Source organism: Perissodus microlepis, chromosome 6 (assembly GCF_051167445.1).
Source record: "Perissodus microlepis isolate ML-2025 ecotype Zambia chromosome 6, ASM5116744v1, whole genome shotgun sequence".
NCBI classification, from domain to species: domain Eukaryota; kingdom Metazoa; phylum Chordata; class Actinopteri; order Cichliformes; family Cichlidae; genus Perissodus; species Perissodus microlepis.
In genome coordinates this window covers 29,835,158-29,856,961 of record NC_140466.1, presented here as the reverse complement: position 1 = coordinate 29,856,961, position 21,804 = coordinate 29,835,158, and the positions used below count along the sequence as shown (strand labels likewise).

The following is a 21,804-nucleotide window of genomic DNA, read 5'->3' as shown; positions in this document are numbered from 1 at the left end:
ACACACACAAAACAAAAATGTGTTTCTTCAATTATCCATGACAAAAATGTGATCCAGGAAGTGCAGTTTGGGTAACCGTTCCATTAGTGTGAAGGCTTATTAAACACCAAAACACTTAGAGTGCTTTATAATAACACAAGGATGGATCCCCTCCCACCTCCCCTTCCTAACTCTGGAAAGGGGCAGAGCGGCTGTTGCTGCTCCACTGACATGCTGCTCACACTACACCTTCTGTGTAGCCAATCTGTCAATCTGGACATAGTCTGAGGCAAATTAGACCCATGGGTGCGAGCCCGGACACCAGTCATTCGAGTGCTAGCTCCAAATCCAAGTGTCTCCTAATGCCTGCGGTCCTGGTATTTATTAACGCAGTGACTCATTAAAGCTCACTCGATCAACAGTCCAATGTGTTTTATTAACATTTTCATTTCAAATTTAAGACAAAAACAACAAAGGTACAGCAGATCGCAGCATGTGCTGCACAGCTTATGCAAAACCCTCAAACACATGACCTCATCGGGGCGGTGGGTGTTCAGATGTGCTGCGCTGTGAAAAAGAATGTGTGTAAAAAACAGAAACAAAACAAGGACAGTATGTGGCATGTACTGTGCAGAATATGTTGCCTCATGAGGCATATGGCTGCGCCAGCTGGAGTCCTTATATCGTTGCTGTGATGAGTGGCTTCATCCTCAGTTTACTTCCTTTTGTTTCTCGGTTTTATTGGACGGCTTCCTCATTTCCCCTCTTCAACGTGTTTATTTCTGTCATTTTCACTTTATTGTTACCAAGAAATTCCACTTGTGTCGTGTTCATACACACAAAGATGCAATCGTTAACTGAAGCCATAAAGGGGATAAATCGCAGTTCATCAAACTCAAACTCATGGACAATGACTGTGTTACAGGCACTGTAAACATTACAGCTTCCCTGCACATGGCACACCACACACTGTAATTCTTCTTTTTTTTTTTTTTTTTGTGTCCCGTTTGGATCTTTAGCCATCAGAATTGTTGTCTTAAGGCCAAGAAAGATGCCAAGCGGATTTATTTTACCAAGTGGATCATCATGGCCTTGCCATATTGGTCCATTTGATTGACCTTTATTATAATTATGTATTTATTTTATTTTCGGTTGCTACAAACGGGACAGACGTGACTGGGGGATAGGACAGGGAGAAAGAATGAAAGAAAGAGAGGGAGAGAAAGAAAACCAAAGGGGAGAAGAGACGGTGAGAAGGGGGGGAAGAAAGGAAAAAACAAACAAACAAACAAACAAACAAAACGCCTGGATCACCTGTATTGAGAAAAAAAACAGAAGAGAAAGCAAACAACAGAGAGCAACATAATAAAAACAGCACCATCACAATAAACTAGCTAGCAGTAGATAACAGTAGATACTAAATAATAAACGATATTGTGCAGCACGCAAGATAGACAGCGCACAATGTGCTTTGAGGCAGCAGCCAAGAAAGGTGTAGTCACTGTAATTCTTCTGTAAAGCTGGTGCACAGGAAAAAGTAAGAGAGAGCAAATACATAATTTCTCAATTGAAATTCAGAGTCCTGAACTAATATTATACTGTATGACACTGTTCCTTTCATTCGCGCCTGCTCCGTTTCTCCTGGGTGACAGGCTGATAGGTGACACAAATTTTTAAATTACCCATATCCATGATTTTTCCATCTATTACATCTAAAATGACTGCACACGGTTACTCCTTCAGTGTTTCAGTGTCAGTCAAGCTTAGTGATCCTGCTGACAGTGGAAACGCACAAATACTCCCCGTGTGATTACCCTGCACCGCCTCCTGACTTCCAACCTTTAAAAATCTTGTGAGGGGAAAAACAAATCTGAATTACAAACTGAACTAAGCAGGATTCAGTGATTGCTTTGACACTGGCTCAGATTGGCTCGGACAGAGTGGAACTACAACTTCTTCTTTTCTCTTGTATAGGGCCCCTAGAGAAAGGAACAAACTTAGAGGAAGTGTGTTTCCAACATCCAGTATTTTTTTTTTGAAAGAAAAAAATACAAATATAAGTGATTTTTATGGATCATTTTCATGATGACTAGAAAAAAAAATGGTTTCCTCGAGACTTTATTGATGAAATATTCATTGTACAAATAGGCGCACCAAGCTGCTTTTCAATGAAAGAAATTCTATCAAAGCAGGTGCTCATCCGCCACAAAAACAGCACTCGCTGATCTATTCATACAACAGAGCTGCTGAAACATACCGGCACAATCAAAACAATTTATGAATATTGTATGAGGCGAGGGGAAAAGTGAAGTATATAGAAGGCGATGGGGGGGAAAAAGTCAAAATAAAAGTTAAGCTCATCTCGAATTTTTACACGAGTGTGTGAAATGGTGTGCAGTTCTGTCAGACTGTGGTCTGTCGGCTGAAGAGGTCGAGGGTCACGGCGGAGAGGAACGCTGGGATGCTCTTCTGGTGATGCAGATGAAGAGCCACCATCTCTCCCAGAGTTTTGGAGAACTCTGTTTCCATAAGCTGCATGCTTCCGTTGGAGCCCTGAACCAAAACACAACACACAATAACAAGCAATCAGACCCACTGCATTTGTTTCCACACACACAAAAAACAAACTTTCAAAGTGAAGCAAGCTCACTTAAAAGTTGTTATTCTCTACTAGGAATTAGTGTGTGTGTGCATTCACAGTAGGGTGAAGGTGTCTAAATCTGTGTGGATTAATTAAAAGGAATGAGGAGCAGCTCGGGGCGATGAAGTGAAGGAGAAAGGGATGAGTGAAACAAGGGATAAAGTAATTAAAGCATCGCAGGGAGGGGGAAAGCAGTGAGCAGCAGAGTCCCATGACATACAGAGAAGATATTGAGACATCTTAGAAATGCCCCGTGTCAATGTGTGTCAGACACACAAATCTCTGATTTGACAAGTGTCACGAGGACGCTCATAAAACGAAGGGCAAAGGGAAAATACTGAAGAATGGCATTTAATCAGAAACAGAAGTCCAGAAGTCGAGAAAAGAATAAATCAAAGAGTATTAACAGACAAAGATTTAATCCCGCGCTAAATAATTTCCAACAGGAGCACTTTTATTGAAGGAGCAACTCTGTAAATGTCCTCTCCCTGTGTGAGACCTGGAGTTAAAAACACATTAGGAAAAAACTGATAATTAATGATTTGACAAACGGATCCTGTTTGAGCATCATTATTTCTAAGACTGAACAAAACAGCTGGAAATTGCAAGGTAGTGCATGACTGTGTTGTAAAAAGTATTATTTGATAAACTAATTAGTGCGCTTCCTCTCACACAACAACCTGAAGTGAACTGTTCATTTCTGTGTGAAGAGTCACAAATCTCTAATGGCTGAGAGGAGTGGATACCTGAACTAATGGCATTTGCTAGCTGACTGCACAATGCCTAAGTGAGGCTAAACGCAGTATGGAGCGCGCTCAGGAAACGCAGATATACTGACCTGCTGTTTCAATGTCATTCTTTGGAAATATGAATGAAAAGTTTATAGTCAGAGCTGCAAATTCTGTTAGGCTACGTTCACACTGCAGGTGTTAATGCTGAATTCAGATTTTTTGATCAAATCCGATTTTTTTGTCTGCTTGTTCACACTACAAATAAAATGCGACAGCAAACGCGCTCTAGTGTGAACGCTCAAAGCGTCCCGCATGCGCAAAAGAAGATGTCACACACAACGCGCTCTGTTCAGACCCAGAGCAAACAACATTGTTTGACTGATGGCCCTTAATATAAAGACTTCGGACTTTACGTTTCCCAATTTTTGCTTTAAGTTATTTTGTTATTTACATAATAATGTAGATAACCTAATAATTATCCTTACTGCTGTTTAAGAGAGGAGCGGTGCTTCAAAGGATAGTTGCAGATTTCTGTCAGAATCTGCAGATTATACAGTACAAATAAAATGCTGACGTTTCTCCAAGGTTGTCTTCCCAACAGTTTCACTGACATCTACACGGGATGGCCAGGAAGCGTTCGCGATGTCTTCTCGGGCGCTTCTCTGGCGCTGTCTTGTGTCAGTGACGTAAAAGACGGATTTAATGCGACATGACCGTTCAAACAGCAGTGGCTTTCTAAAACATTGGATATGTATCGGATTCAGTACCACATACGAAAGTGACCCAGATCGGATTTGAAAATATCGGATTTGTGCCGTTCACACTGTCATACCATGATCGGATATGGGTCGCATAGGGTCAAAAAAAAAATCGGATTTGATGCGCTTTCGCCTGCAGTGTGAACGTAGCCTTAGAGACGTTCTGCTTCAAAAGACAAGCTAAACTAAATCAAGTCATAGGTGTGCTTCTGTTTTTCCAAAGACACTTGTAACATATATGTAATAAGTCCAATTCTAATGTAAGAGTAATTTTACTCCCACCATGTCATTAGAATTGGGTGTTGGTGTATTTTTTATTTTGTTTAATTTTTATGGTGATTTAGTCTCTGTACAGCACCAGAGTGGATATTAAATCAAACAATCACGAAGTGCAGATTGTATTAATTGTTTAGAAATTACATCCAATTTTATACACACACAGTGTGTGTGTGTGTGGGCCACTGGCAGGTCGTTTGAAACTAAGATGAGTATTGCACATTTGATGTGTCACATGGCCCTCTTCCTATTGAAAAAACAAAAGTTGTATCCAAGATGGCCGACTTCTAAATGGCCACCATGGCCACCACCCATCTTGAGGAGTTTGCCCCCTCACATATACTAATGTGCCACAAACAGGACTTTAATGTCACCAACCATTCCCATGTTATTACAGTGTATCCATATAAATGGCCCACCCTGTACAATGCTGTTAAAAGCGCAATCGTGATATGTAGAATCAAGCAGGATGAACAGCTAAATTTTAAACTTTGTTTAAACTGTCCCAAAATACTCTTGACGTTCATAAAAAGGTGAAATACCTCGGGCACGTTATTACTGAGCAAATGAACGATGATGATGACATATACAGATAACGATGTAAGCTCTATGTGCAGGCAAATACTATTGCACGCAAATTCAGCTTTTGTTCACTTCCAGTTACACTGGCTTTATTTAAAGCGTATCGCACAGTGCTGTACACTGCCCCCTTGTGGTCATCTTACAAATAATGTAGCACGCAGAAGCTGCATGTTGCATATAATGATGCAATGAGAATCCTTCATAGGATGGGTGTTTAAACTTTTAAAGCACTTTTAAGAAAGTACTCACTGATCCGACAGTGAGTGTTCCCGTTACTCATCCAGTCTGAGGAAGCACTGGCTGAAGTGTTTGTGTATTCATTGATTTCTTCTAAGTAATTTTGTATTTTATGTATATTATGGTTTTATATTTTTACAAATATTTAACATTTTTTATTGAGGTTTATATGTTGTGTTTTGTCTTGTTTCTTTTTTGTTCATTGAATACAATATGGCCATGCAAAGATATTTTGATACTATGCTGCGTTGATCCTCTCTTCCCACTCAATTAAATAGCGATGCCAGCAGGATATACTACTTTATAAGTAGTGAACAAGTTTAACTCTGAAAACCAGCTTAGCTGATCCTGATCATAGTTGTGTGTAATTAGGACACCTGAAAGAAATGTGGCTTTGGTCACTTCTTCAAAAAAATCTTCACATGTAGTCTTGATTTCCCTCTAAAATAATCTGCGCATCACTGCCCCGGACACCGCAGTACAGCAGTTCAAAGGCTTTTCTAATCGCACCATCTTTTCTCTGACTACTTCCCATCACTTCATCTAACTGCCTGACAATCCCTGGTGAGATTTTTTTCCCTCTGCGCTGCAGTCTCAAAGCTACACCATATCCTCAAGTTGCGACTCAAATCACAGACACGCACATACAAACACGTGTGCACGCACACGGTTTTAAAAAACGCCGTGGCTTGGAGAACATGAAACGCATAGATCAAAGAGAAAACACTGGGACTAGTTACCATGGAGATCTGTGTGTTTGTCTTTGGCAGTCTGTGTATGAGAGACACGTAAGAGTGGGCGTTAGAGACACAGAGTGGACAAGCTGATGGAGGCCTCTGGGGTCCGAAGACTGCGAGGACGCTCACGGTCGTCTAGAAAGGAAAACTGAGATACCAGCCTCAACGTGAGGCGAAACAGTACAGCACTGAACAAAACAATGTGTTTTAAGTGGCCAAACGTGGAATCACGTTACAGAGATTTACAAAGATTACTAAAGGTTATAGATACAAAAAGCAGCAGTGCTCTGGGACTGAGACAGAGCAACATGGAGACATGATAAGAGGGCACAATGAATAAGGTGGTGAAGAGCCAGACTCCAGCAATGTTTGCACACAAACTGCCTTGCTTCAGCACCGCTCCCATTATGTAATTTATAACTTTACAGTCTGAAAACTTTCAACTCTACAGTTCATTTTTGAGGCTATATTAAGCTCACCATTTTCGATTTCAGTTCGGCCATTTGCAGCACCCATGCTACAAGCTCTGTGAGGCTGCACAGTGGTGGTGCCTGGAGCCGACTGCTGACATCACCCTGCTAACATGCTCACACTGACAATGTCACGACACTACCTCTGTAACACTAACATTTGCTAATTAGGGCTAAACACACAGTACAGCTCGGGCTGATGTGAGGGTCATTAGTTAAGCAAATATTTGACCATAAACCAAATTACCGGACGACCTGCACTTGCGTCCAGATGATTGAGCCAGCAGACGTGTAACTATTTCAGCAAGGTCGTCAGGGGTCGTCTTTTAAGACCCCGAATTTCTGTCCACATATTTGTTAAAGTCTAGATAAGTGCAATGGACTCACTGGCTGACAGATATGGCAGCATCACATCACTGGCTAAATTTTGACCAGGAATCGTAGGGCTCGCTGAAGATATTCACATCAATCCTCTGGGCATGTTGGACACTGGAAAGTTCTGAGCGATCTACATGGGATTTTGCTCTGCAATAGTGGTGGTTTTAATCTTCAAGTTGGTAACTTTCAATTCGTTTTTTTAAAAAGTCCTGTGTATTTTCTTGTGTTACTTAACAAGATGTACATTTTCTCTGTATTCAGTTATTACCTTTTCACATTGATGTTGACCATCAACTTTCCAGGTATGTTTCACTCCACCTCTCAAGTGCCCATACGTCTAACAGTAAATGGGGCTGTCATAACCTTGTTATGTTTCTAGTAGAAAGAAAAATATCACCTGAAGCATAAAGACTGAATGCTGCCATTTGTCAGGTTTACAGTCCCTCCAGTGCTCTGTATGAGGATCATTGACATGACACGAACTCTTGTTTTCAGGGGAAACTAATCTTAACACATCATTTAATTGATATGATTGTGAATCAGATCAAGGGTTTATTCATGATGTTTGTTATGATGCTGTCATTTTCTTTGTGTATTTACTCTCCAGCTACTACACCCAGCTAGTTATGCATTAGTGGCCGTCAAGCAAGGGATGTTGGAGCAAGCTGAAAGAATATTTCTCCTGCCACAACAGCGAGAGGACTGACCCTCAGCCAATTATTCATAAAAAGAAATGCAGTGACACAAAAATGGGCCATCAAAAACAGCTTTTCCCCCTCAATCACAGCTAAATGTGCTGCGTCTGTGTAACAGTGTGTTATAATGTATTAGCTTTTAAGTTTTTGAGGCAAACTGAAGGTTTAAAAAAAGGGGAAAAAAGCTGAAGTGAAAGTGAACTGAACATAATCTGATAACATAAAACTCTGATAAAGGCTGAAAAAGATCAAAGCACTGTTGAACAAACTGTTACTATATGAGGAACGGTTTAAATTAATAAATGAATGAAAGAAGCTTTTTGGTTCTTTTAATGTCCAAGAAGGTCACATATCTGCCTGAGTAAATCAACAGGTCTCCAAACTGGACTTGTACTGAGTAGGTTGCAAACTGATATCAGATGCACTCATAAACAATTCTGTTTAAGTACAGATGAAGGGGAGGAGTCATTTTTGCTTGTTAACACAGGCTAACCTGTGATTACAGATTTTAATTACACGTCAAAGCTGTACTATAAGCAATATGAATTTTTTTAATGGCTAAAAGAGACTCATATTTTAAATGAACATGACCCAACGGGCCATAGGCTTAGCGCCACTTGTCACATTTATTTTCACATTTCTCTTTCCACGTGCACGGAAAATTCAAACCAAGTTAATCAAAGGTCAGGGGAGATTTTTCCTTTAAATCAGCTTTATTCAAATACTGACCTTATCAATCCCTATTTGCATATTCACGCATCGCTAAGAAGTGTTTTTAACTATATCTGACCTTTATGAAAACAACAAGGTTCTGTTTACGTTTGAAAACGTGTAGGAAACAACCAAGGTGACATCAACGTGCCGCAAACACAAATATCACAGGTTCCTCCAACAAGGTGACTTCGACCTCACCCAGCATGAAAGCAGGCAGAAATGAAGGAAAACTTCTGTTTGTTTCCTCAAGATCAGGGCTAAGAATCTAAAAAGACAAACTTGTGCACAAAAACTAAGGACAACTCAACAATGGAGAGGAGAAGTGCTATCCCATTCATCTTTTCATTTGTCTATCCAATTAAAGGAAATCGATGCTTCCTGGCTTGAGATGCAGGGTGGGGCTTTATAGTGACCTCATCCAAGCAAGGAGCTGCATACTTCCTGAATGACAATAATGCTCCTCTCTGAATGCAGAATGGGTCAGAGTAAAAGGTTTACACCTACGCCATCAGACACATGAAAGACAACAAGGCAAAGACAAAACCCTGGGCCCTCTGTTGTCATGCCAATAAAAAGATAAGCAGCACAATAATCAACGCTATTATTTTTCTGACCTTGAAAAGGTTTCTCTCGATAGAGATTTTGGGATTTTGCAAACATTTCCAACCCCAACTCCAAAAAACTTGGGAAAGTGTAAAATGTAAAGAAAACAGAAAGCAATAATTTGAAAATCTCAAATTCATATTTAATTCAAAATGACTTTGGTGTCAGAAAAATGCCTCAAAAATTGGGATGGGATAACAAAAAGCTGGAAAATTAAGTGGAGGAACATTTTACAGCCAGCTAGGTTAGCAACATGACTGGATAGAAAAAGTTCATTCATAAATTGTTGGAAATTTTCACAATAATGTTCTTCAATGTCAAATTGCAAAGACTTCAAATATCTCCTGATCTAGTAAACATATCATAATGAAAGGGTCCTGATAATTTGGAAAAATTGGTGTACAATCAAGAAGACTGAAAATCAGTATTGGCTGCTTGTGGTCGTGCTTTTTTCTTTTCATGCCACATCTTTGTGAAACAACCTCCTGCAAGATATTAGGCAGGCCTGCTCTGTGGGGGCTTTCAAAGCCAAGTTAAAGACCCACTTGTTCATCCTATCTTGCGTGTCTTAGCTCTGTGCCTAGACTTTTTACTCATTCTTATTGCTGTTCCCTTTAATTTATCTGTTTTTTAAAATTTGTTTTTATTCATTTATCCTTTTTACCTTCAAATGGCTGTTCAGCACTTTTTTTTTTAAAGTGATTTATATAATAAGTTATTATCACCATCATCTTTGAACCAGAAATGGCCGTCTACTCTTGACCCAAGCTTCAAAAGCTGCACAATAGTAAACATGGCTCTGTCCCAACATTTTTGAGCATCAAAATCAAAATGTTCTTATTTTCTCTAAAAATTTTACAGATTTCCATATTTTCTATTTCCTATTGTGAATAAAATATGGATTTAAGGGATTGTGGGATTGTGTTTTTATTTACATTTTACACTGTGACAATTTTTTGCACCGTTGTACATGATGCCGTCTATCTGATGAGCAAGAAAATACTGAAAAATGTCAGCAGTTCGATGTAAGAGCTTAATTTAAGGTGATATAAGCAAGTCGGATGGAAACAATTGTATAAAATTGATTTTCTGTGTGGCCAAAGCCTAAAAATAACTCATTTGTCTCCAGGTTACAACCACTCATAATTGTAATGCCCCCTTCGCCAATTTAAAGTTTTCTTTTCTGTTGTATTGTGACATGACGTGAGGGTGAATTTGGGTGAAAATGGTTCTTTTAATGATTTTAAAAAGTATTGAGAAAATAAGCTCTCTCTCTCTTTACAACGGAAAGAAAACAAAAAACAAAACTCAATTGTAGAGGTTTATTTTTTTTAGTCATATTGGAAACTTTCTGAATGAAGCCCATTAAATGACTTTATTAAAGTATTCACGGGGTAATATTAATGTTGCATGTAATTGTTACTATTTCCAAGTTTTCATTTAGTGCAGCTATCACCAATATCATTAGGTGGCTTATTGTGCTACAAAAATAAAAAACACGGCAACTCCACGTGCTTAAATTCACCTTTAAAAAGGGCAACACTTGGGATTTTGGAATCACCGTTTCACACCACAATACAACAAATGTTATTTCTTTAGCAGAAGTGAAGCTCTCTGGCTTCTCATTTCCATTTGATGAGCTGTTTGTGTTATTACAACTGATTGGCACAGCTGTTTGGAAGTTTAGATTGTGGAGGGGAAAGATGATGATTAATCAGTGCTCTTCAGCAAATCATTTTCCACTTCCCTAAATCAGTAATGCCTGAAATACTTACAGAAAATTTCACTGTTCTTGGACAAGGCATGCCGCTTTGCACTGGTCTTTTTCAACTGCACATTAAACTCAGAGTCCTGAATCTGGCTGCACATGTGTGGATGTGATAGATGGCTCTATATTGAGGTGGTGACATACAGTTCACAAATCAGCTGACCCCTGCCTCTACTCTCCACCGCTAATGAGTAGACTTTTCTTCTCTATCCTTCTCTGTGTAGTTCTTTCCTCCCTCTGTTTCACTGCATCTTTGTCACCGCGATTAGATCATTCGAATAGAAATCAGTGCATTTGAAAACATTTCATTATCATTTATACCTTTGCCTCTTTACACACATGAGAAATTCCAAAGGATGTCATAGCTGTTGATTGGTGCGGGTGAAAAACAGAAGGCAAATTAATTGAATAATCAGAAATATGCAGATTAATAGCTTGCAATTTAAATGCAGATTTTGGCATTTTTCCAGAGTCAGGAAGAGGATGAAAAGGAGAGAGGGAAAGAAACATTGTGTGGAGTTCCCACCAAAACTGAATCAGCAACAATTCAATACATATTTATATTCTAATCAGCTTTTTATTTACACATTTAAAAAAACGCTACTAATGTGACTGAGCGCTGAACAACTAATGGCAACATACATCTGACGAAATGATTTAGTGAGTGCTATGAGAAAGACCTCAGCTTAATAAATGTGATTAACCTGACTCTCAGGAGCACAAATACATAAAACATGGAGTCAGTTACAGATGTTAGTAGAAGACACCCAAGATGAACATTCATAATGACAGGCGTGTTTGTTTGTATTTGTCATTTTAGATTTCTCTCATCGTTGCCTTTGCTCCCATCAATCTGTAATCAGAGATACAAAACACCGCTCTGCCTCGGTCACCAGCTTTAATGTGTGATTAGCTGGCCACTAATCACCAACTTAGAGTTCTCATGATTCATGACTTAAATATATAAACTGAAAGAAAGTATGAACTGGCCAGTTGTTTTTACCATTAAAATACCAAGTAATGAATGCCAAGTGAGGAAGAGCAAGGGTATTTATATGCAGTGACAATGAGCTAATCCAAATGCAAAACATTATATGCAGCAAGCATTCCCAATAAGACGCAAAGAAAACAAACTGGGTAAACAAGATTTTGCTGTTGGAATTCTGAGCAGTTCCGAGCTTTTCTCTACATTATAATATAGAAACTGGCAGTGATGCTGGGTTTGTCATGTGGATACACTTACGGCTGGGTGGACACTGTACTAATGCAGCTTGTTGGAATCGTTAAAGAGTCTCTCTTTGCCTCACATGCACACACGGTTAATACTGCCCAGACGTTATCTTCCCATTTACTTGTGAATTTTATGTAACACTGTATTTGTGTATACAGACATTGTATCAACTCAAAAATGTTTGGCTCAGTCCAGGTTCAGTAACACTGTCTCGATGTAAAATCAGTTAAGAGTAGAGTGATGTACGCTGTGTATAAAATGTAGTCATTTATTTTGAAAATGAAATTTGACAGTGCAATTTTTAAAATTGTGATAGAACAACAAAAACCAGGGCTCGCAAAATCGCTAGCCCGACGTCCCGGGGCTAGCGATTTTTCCAGTCGGGCTACCAAAATCCATCTCAGCCCTGCCTGTCGGGCTATCATAGGAAGGAAAGATATGTCAATGCTTTTGCATTCTTTCGCAAATGTAGCTGAGTAATTATGTCATCGGCATCGATGAGCCACTGTCAATATGTGACACATTGAAATCGCGTTTGAATTTGCGCTTCTTTTTTGCTTTCACTTTCACTTTGCAATCGCGCGAACTGTGTATAGAGAGTGACAGGGCTACCAGGGATTTTGAAATTTTGCAAGCCCTGAAAACAGATTACATTATTAGAAATTAATATGACTGTATTGGGAGCACTCATCATCTATTTGACTTTTTAATCATTTTTAAACTCAGGCTTGCAGAGTGGGCGGAGACTATCCTAGCACTCATTATAAGCAAACAGTGGGGCACACCCTGGACAGGTCACCAGTTTGACTGGCCAATTCAGAATCACCAGTTAATCTAACATGTCTTTGGAGTGTGTGAGGAAGATGGAGTACCAGGAACGTGCAAACCCCACACAGAAAGACTCGAGCCAGCAGGTTTAAACCATGAACTTTCTTGAATGGCGCTCACCACTGCACCAGTTTGCTGACCATATTCAGACAAAATCTGTTTATAGTATACTATATGAGCTCACAAAATTAATGCCAATAAATGTCAGACACACACACAGATTCACTCTCAGACAGATTGGCATAGTTTACGAATAATCATAGTCTAATTTACAAATGGAGACAGATTGCAAACACATTGCAATCAGTTGAAGTCAGTCTGTGACCAGTTGCAAACTCATAACACCACTACTGCTAACAAAACAAATTGGATTCAGAGTGTAAGATTTTACATGGCACTATTTCCACAAAATATTTAGTAAATATTAATACTGAGTGTTAAAAACAGACCTGATTATCAGAATTCCCTATGAAGGTGAGATTTACAGCCTATTTCAACTTAATTTGCTGTAATGCACCAAAGTTGCTGTGTGTTACAATTCAGTTAGAAAGCTAATATTTGTTATTTCGGTTTGTTGGCTTTGCATCTGATTCTCAGTAGAAGAGTTTCACAGTTTACGTGTAATTAAACTTTTCTCTAACTGAACCCTTGTTCTTAAATATGCAGAGATCTATTAGTCATTTCTTAACATTTATACATTTTCCGTAAATTCATTTAGCCCTGAAACACAGGTTCCCATAGGACTCCTCAGCCTCAGGGTTTTGTGATGTGGAATCTCAAGATTGTTAGCATAATGAACATGCTTCTCCTGATTTAATTTGCAAATAAGGATAGGAAAAAATAAGAAAATTTGGAAACAAGAAAAGGATGGCTTATAAACTGACTTGGCAATAAAAACAATTCTAGATTGAGCGTCTAAATCACATTTACAAACATTACTTCGACAAAGCTATCTGTCTCTTAAGTGGATTTCTCTTCCGTGTAGGTGGCTAATTACAGGTTCTATAAAGCAAAAATAGTAAGAGTCACAGATACATAAGAGAAAGCAGAAAAGATAGGTAACCTTTTATTGCCAAACAGCAGCATGGAGAATATTTACAGCACAAACCTCAAAGCTTACATTAGCCTACATTTCTCACATTGCAACTGGACTGATGATAGCTCAGTTAGAAATTCTAGAGTGTTCTGCTAGCAGTGGCTAATTCAGCAGCTGTACTATATGATGGGTGACCGACTAAGTCCTGTAAGCTACACCATAACTGCAAACGGACATATCAATGGGGCCGATGTGTACATAGCGTTCTCAATCCATGAGTTTGTGCGCACACGTAAACTACTTCTGAGACTCAGCAGCCCTATTGATCAGAAGTGGATAAATAATTGATGTTATTTTTCCCCAAAAAATGTTTTTTATTAATACAAATGTGATTAACTGATGACCACTTAGCACCGGCATTAATGTGTCATCTTTCCTCGAGTCCGTGGCAGAGATGAAGCAGCCTTCTCCGGCTCGGGAATATTCATGACCTCAGGTGGACTTATGTGTGGGTGTGATGTATCATGTTACCATGGAGACAGCAGACATATGTTTCGAACATCGACCAGAGGAGGCAGTGACGCCGACAAGAGCAGGCACGCAAAAGTGCACGCACAGACACACGCGCGCCCGCATATTCACATACACACCCCGAGGGCAAGCAGGACAGGAAACTGTCAGGAGGAATCAGAGTCAACATTCTCCTCTTTCTCTGGGAGTTTTCATTCCGAGACCGCTCTCTGAAGGCTTAAGTACATACAGTCCTATCCACTGAAGAAGTACTTAATTTATTCTCTCTTGTATTCCCACCAGCCTTTGTGTTTACTGTTTATTAGTGCTTTGCTCATGTTTATCTTTATTGCTATCAGCGATACATCATTGAGTGTTTTGTTTCAGTCAGTGAGCAAAGTGAAATTCAGTCCCAGTAAGTCTTCTTCTCCCAAAATATTTCAAACACCCACTCATCTCTTTTTCACTTTCATATTCATTTTTATGCCTCTCAACTCCATCTTGTACACATGAGCAAGAGGCTATTGTGTGTACATGCGCTCTGAGATTTTAATGAAAAAAAAAAAAGAGAGAGTGGAATAAAACACACAATGTGCTGTTATTCCACTGTACAAAGGGAATTATCTGACTGCACAGTACACACAAACAGTGGCTCAACAATATCCTGAAAGACTGTTTTTAATAACTACATTAGCGGTTTGAAAAAAAATGACCTTGTTTGATCAGATTCAGCTAAAAATAGATATGCTACAATGCTATAGCAGCTACAGATGGATGAGTACTGATGGCGAAGTGTTCACTGAACAAATCGGATAACCTAAAGGTGGCAAATTAAATTTGCAATAAGTTGGACATAACTCCTGGAATTTAGGCAGGACATTTATTGAAGTTGTACTGCAGTCCCATTCTTCCAACTTTTCAGTATTTTTTGTAAGGCTGAATGGGTTTAAGCTGAATATTAATTAATATTAATAACCCACAAAGTTCCACACACAGCTTCAAATTAAAGGTATCAGTCTTTTAGGGTTTTGATTTAATTCTGCATTGAATTATAAAACATTGATGTACTTTAGATTACTCTAGCATCAATGTGGAAATGGCATTAACTGCTATGTACAGCGCACTGTATATTATATTATTCCTCCTCTGGAAAGTGAGAGGATTGAGACTTGCAACCTGATTGTTTTACAAAAATCAATGCGTTAAGCATCATTGGTTTGCTAGATAGCAAACTAGAGGCATTGTACATTCTACTTAAAACTAAAATTGGAAGCCACTGACAAAATAAATAAATGTTACCAAACAAACAGCATATTGTAACCTCCTGAGGGTCTGTTAGTACTACTACCTGTAGAACGATCCATAATCATAATGAACTAAAAAAACAAATTAAAACAAGTTTAAAAACACTCAAAAACTACTAAAGTGTACTGCCAACTTCACTGACAAATGCAAGAAAGTTACAAACCACAACTAAAGAAAAACTACATCCATGTGACTTTAAATCTCTGCTGAATGACTCACCTGGCCTGCTTCACCCACATGTCAACTCAGCCAAGCTGTCCATGTCTCCAAACATACTTCGTTTTTGAGGCCTAATAAATACTTAATCCCTTATCGTCATGGAGGTATACATATTAACTTGATTTACAACAAAGGAAAAAAAGGTGTCAGGTCCATAATCAACACCACAGTGGACTTCAGATTAAACAATCAATATGTGATTGAAGTGCAAACCTTCAGTGTCAATTCAAAGAAGTTTGTAGTAGTAGGGCTGTCATGAATCTAGAATTTCAAACTTTATACTGATACCTGGGAAAAGGCTCAATGCCATTTTTAATACTGCAGAGGAAAAATAATAAGAAAGTAAAAATAAATAAATAAGCCTACATTTCCCAAATAATAATAAAGATTCGAGCAAGGTAAATTATAAATGGACTGGTTCTTACATTGGGGTTAGTAACTTGCCGACTGCAGACTGGAGCAGCCAGGGATCGAACCACCAACCTTCCAATTAGCAGATGACCTGCTCACCTCCTGAGTAACAGCCACGATGTTCTTTCTATGAAATGTTTCGTCAGATGTGATCAGACCCAAACCTTCTAAAAGCTTTACTTTTGATTCATCGGTCCACAGAATCATTTCCCAGATGTTTTGGCAATCATGAGACGAGCCTTTGTGTTATTCTAGGTCAGCAGTCGTTTCTCCTTGAACTCTCCCATGGATGCCATATTTGTATCTTTCTTATTGTTTACTCATGAACTCTGACCTTATCTGAGGCCAGTGAGTCTGCAGTTCTTTAGAAGTTTCTGGATTCTTTTATGACCTGCTGTCTCTTGGTTGTAGACTTTGAGAATGACAAGCCTGACTCTCCGAAAAGGTTCTCTATTTGGTTAATTGTTGTAGAGGATTCTTAACCATGGAAATGATTTTGTGATCTTTAAATTCAGTTTCCTTCTGTGGATCTTCAGGCCTTTTTATATTGCTGCGTTCATTGTTGATTTTTAATCTCATATTTAGTTCTAGTGAGCAGCTAGTTGAACACCGCCTCCAGATCTTTTATCAACTTAATTTGTCATAAAGTAACAAAGAAGCAGGCTTCGCCTGGCCATTAATCTGCTTATCAGTCAATTGTCCAATTAATTTTGATCCTCTGAAAACAGAGGGATGCGTATAGAAATGCCTTTCATTCCTAAATTGTTAACGCTATAGTGTTAAATCACTTGAATTAAAAGCTGACAGTCAGCATTTCAATAAAAAACGTGATTTCATGTAAAATTCACTGTGGTGATGTACAGAGGTAAAATTACAAAAGACAATCACTGTCCAAAAACGTGGAACGGCAAAGAACTGATACAGGAAAGGGACTAATGTAAGCATACATTATAAATAAGACTGTTCTATAACTGTCCTCCTTTTTAACATCAGCTGTGTCGATATTTTAATAGATATATTCAATAGTACTGTAGTAGAGGATGAATACATAAAACCTCCTTTCCCTTTAAAATAAGCTCGCTGTATTTATTGTCTGATAAATACAAATGGTCAAAAAGGAAAATGCAATATTTTGGGTCATTACCATTTTAAGTAACGGTCTATAACAGGCGTATCACTGGGAGGGAGGCGATGTTGACACCAGTAACCTTTCGAGCCGCTGGCCCAGCTGGGCCCCACTGCACGAGCTCCTTACAGCTGTTGCAACCAGCTTCCCTGGCAGTCAAGCTCTGCTTTAAGTTATTTCAAAATTAAGCTATAACAGACAAATGAATAAACTGTTCAAGCTGTGATGGCTTACAATCCGTCTTACACACCCTCACAGGCAAACACACATTTGTGTGGCGTTAATCATTCCTCGGTGGCTGATAAAACAGAGACAGGTCATTAAGTCTCGACAGTGTTCATAAACTGTACTTTATTAACTGTCCTCTTCTTTCGCCCACTGACACAAATTATTTTGCTTTTTCAAAAGGCACTTTTTCATTGCTTCTACTCTGTCTGCATATCACCCATCCTCAACCGTTCCCTCATACGTTTTCCTTCCGCTCCATCTCTCTTTTGTGAGAGGGCTGACAGTTAATTGGGAGTGTGTTTTAATGAGCTGGCCCTGAGATTTTATCTTCTCCTTTCATTAGGAAGGGAAGACAGGGGAGAGCGTGTCAAGGAAGTGAAGGAAGAGGGAGAGAGTAAAGGAGGCAAGGAATGAAACGAGAGGAAAAAAAGTCAGTGAATAGAGAACATCGAGAAGTTTTTAGTAAGTGCTGTGGAGAGCTCTGTGCGTGTTTGTTTATTTGTTAATGAGCTAATCAATAGCAGAGGTGTCTAAGCCCAGCAGTGGGTCTGCTTTGGGAGATTACTTACAAAGACGCACAACTTGGAAGACTTGTTTATCTACAATGTTCTTCTCTTATTTTTAAACTGGCCTGACTAGACTAAAGTTGCTCATCTCAGGTTTCTCAGGCACAAGTCAGGACAATATAAACCTCAATCTCAATGTGAATCACATTGTGTCAAATCTACCATTTTATTTAAGCAACTGCACAGTTTGATTGTATAAAACAAAAATAAATAACTGTTTAAAAATAAAATTCTATTTCTAATACCATAGAGGAAATGAATACAGAAAAATCTACAGCAAGATCTGCAGCAAGGTGAAAAGTGTTTATGCATAAATAAACAACCTTTTCCAGTCATTTTTCAATATATTTGTATTTTTGGGGGCTTATGTGAACTCTTAAATTCACAAATGTTAATATAACACTCATTCGGCATCTTCTCCTTGAAGCTTCATGAAGAAAAATGCTAAAATAAGTCAATCACTCACATTCCTAAGGTGTTTATCTCTCTGATTAGCAGAGCCTCATAAATATCTAATCACTGATGCTAATCAGATTGCTCACCTAGGGGTGAGCTAAAAATATAAAGCACATGCACAAGCTACACTAACCCCCCCCCCCCCCTAAAAACTACCCTTTTCCTAGGTAAATAATGGCTTTAACAAATCTAATGTAACATTAATCCATTATTGATCAACCAACAAGAGTTCTGCATAAACTCTGGGATATGAGGATGATGATCACTGTTTCTTGTTGGCGGCACTAAAAGAATCACACAGTTACAGTCAGTTCTGATGCCTGCAGCTTTGATCTCCTTCCACTTTAAGGCTGGCTGTTAAAATAATTACACAGTCAGGCTTCAGACTATTTGGTAAAACTGATCAAAAACAGCAGCATTTTGGTGCCAACATAATGACATTCCCTTTGACTTTGAAGTATATCGTGCAAACATATCAAAACAATTGACATCAAATGCTGTACAGGTCTATAACTATTATAGATGATAATATAACAATTGTACCACAGCACATCAAACCTATCATTTTATTAATGCAGAACTTTACCATGAAAACCACACAAGTAATTTCCTAATCTCAAAGTAGACTCCAAGTCGATAAACCTTTTATTTTCTTTTTTTAGGTAAATTGTAAAGTTCAGCTGATTATGGCTGGATAATTAGATTTATAGTCAATTTTTACATTTTGGTTTAAATGAAGTTTGTAAATTATTAAAGCAGACCCTATAAAACGTTTTATATCAGATGATTTTATGTCAATCTTGGTCACCACCACAGACACGTAGTGGACCAAACTTATTAATATTACTCTTTTCATTCCCCCGTGTTTTTTTGGGGGGGGGGATAAATATCATGATCAGCACAGACACATATTTATATTCCTTGGTCAACTGCATAAAATGAAGGCTCTGCTCTGTATTTACCTGTTGCCATGGTGAAATGTGGTGAAACTAAGATTGAACATGCTCAAAGTTGATTGAACTTACTCTGATCAGGAAACTCAGAGTTGTGTTTGTTGAACATGCCTTCTGGAATAGGATCCAGGTCTTATTTGGGATCAAAGTGAGAGTCATTAGGCTGTTAACTGCTGTCATTTAGAGCCACAGTAGTTTCTCAGATTTCCTTCTCACACATAAGTGGGGAGCTGACAGGAGACAGCTTAAGTGAAACAATGTTTAATCAGACAGACAACAACACATTATGTTACGGTAGCTGTGTAACACTGGGCCAACGTCCTACCTTCTTTGAAAAGGTCTCCGATGGAACATAAAGGAAGTGGAAGTAAACAAACGAGCGAAAGAAAGCACCATCATCCCTGGATCATTTCACTCATGACAACTCACTTTTTCCCCAGTTTGCACTTAAACAAACATAACATAAACCTACAAACAGGAGCTGTCAGTGTAGCAGTGGGAAATGCTTCTAAACTGCCCTCCCTCTGCTGTTAGCTACCTCCATGTTACATTAGCTCTACCGTTAGCTGCTGATGCTGTCCCGTGGCCAAGTAAACACAGAACATATACTGAACTCGACTAAACTGGCTCATTGTCACCGATATTCAATCCGGCTGTTCAATCCACTGACCGTTTTGGGTCAGTATTGGACTGATATCCAGTCCAAATATTGGCTCGGTGAATCCCTACCATAAGTGGCAAAAACAAACAAACAAAAAAAAACAACAACAACAAAAAAAAAAAACAATAAAAAGATGTTTCTCAGTGTTTATCAACTATTATTTCTTGAAATTACACACTCTTGGCCTGACTCGATGGCAGATAAATACAAACCCTACAGCCGTGCAACTTGGATGGCATTCATCCTGAATCCTATGAGGAAATAATGGCTAAATTTTCAATGTCATGATGAAGTAAACTGAGTCTAAAGAAGCTTGATCTGAACAACAGTATATATGTTGTCCCTGTATCATCAAATCATTTTTCTGCTCCACATGATAGTCAGGGCTCGCAAAATCGCTAGCCCGACGTCCCGGGGCTAGCGATTTTTCCAGTCGGGCTACCAAAATCTGTCTCTGCCCTGCCCGTCGGGCTATCATAGGAAAATATATTTCAATGCTTTTGCATTCTTTCGGAAATGTAGTTGGGTAATTATGTCATTGGCATCAGTGAGGCACTGTCAATATGTGACATATTGAAATCGTGTTTGAATTTGCGCTTGTTTTTTGCTTTCACTTTGCAATCGCGCGAACTGTTTTATAGAGAGCGACAGCACTGATTGGTGAGTGATGATAATTTGCGCACCAATTCCTCTGACATCGTCTTATCAATCGTTAGCTTACTATGCAAACATGACAAGTGAAATCTCCCGCAGCAAGCTTAAACATGTGAGAGGTTGATCGCGCAGAGAATCGCTGAGCTTATGTGAGTCCGTGTGTAAAAGCAGCAGGATATATATTTTAGTTCTGCTGAGCCAAATAAGACAGGTCAGGGTGAAGAAGTGACAGCCAAAGAAAAGCTTACCACAAAACGGAAAAGTTATGACAAATCAGACTATAAGGCAAAAAGAAAGTGCAGCTTTATGGTTTCATGGACAAAATAATTTCTGTGGCTGCGATATGATGAGCTATATAACCAGGGCTGCACATAAGTGGTCCGCAAGTGCGCATTCGCTGTCAAAATAAAAAAACGCGCACAAGATAAGAAGTTGCAACGCGTGTTTGCGTACATAAGATTTTCTGGAGGAGGACAGACATTTGTTTAGAACTCTTAAAGATGTCGAAGAAGCTCCTTTAAGCAATTACTTACTTTGGTTTTCCTCCACATCCAAAGAAATGTCAGAAGGAGTCCGAACCACAAAAGAAGCGCGTATTCTCGGAAAAGTGTTTGCAGGAGGTGAGCTGGCTTCAAACAAATGATGAACGCACAGAGGTGTGGTGCAGAATGTGCCGTGAAAATCCCACTCTAGCGGACAAAAACAGTGCCGTTTATATGGACGCAAACGCGCGTTGCAACTTCTTATCTGGTGCGCGTCTTTTATTTTGACAGCGAATGCGCACATGCGGACCACTTATGTGCACCCGTGTAAATAACATAATGTTCTGCCGGGTGTGTTGTTGCTTTTCCCTCGATTTCTGAGTCGACAAGCGCCTTTGTTACTGGGACCAGTCATTTTAAGAAAGGCCCCCATTAGAACCCATGAGAAATGCAAGAAATGCATTATTGCTCAGTCTGCAATATCTTTCCCAGAACAAACACCAATTGCAAATAACATACTAAAAATAAACCTGAAAATCAGTTTAAAACAGCGTACTATGTTGCAAAGA

General features: G+C 39.0%; 1 protein-coding gene across 1 annotated transcript in view; it reads right to left on the bottom strand.

Moving 5' to 3' along the window:
* Window positions 1-396: 396 nt before the first annotated feature.
* mad1l1 (mitotic arrest deficient 1 like 1) overlaps window positions 397-21,804 on the bottom strand; it is a 62,267-nt gene continuing 40,859 nt past the window's right edge. Inside the window, exon 18 of the mRNA XM_084931900.1 lies at window positions 397-2,532. Within this exon, the coding sequence (XP_084788026.1) occupies window positions 2,383-2,532 (150 nt within the window). The 3' untranslated portion in view covers window positions 397-2,382. The remainder of the gene's footprint in view (window positions 2,533-21,804) is intronic.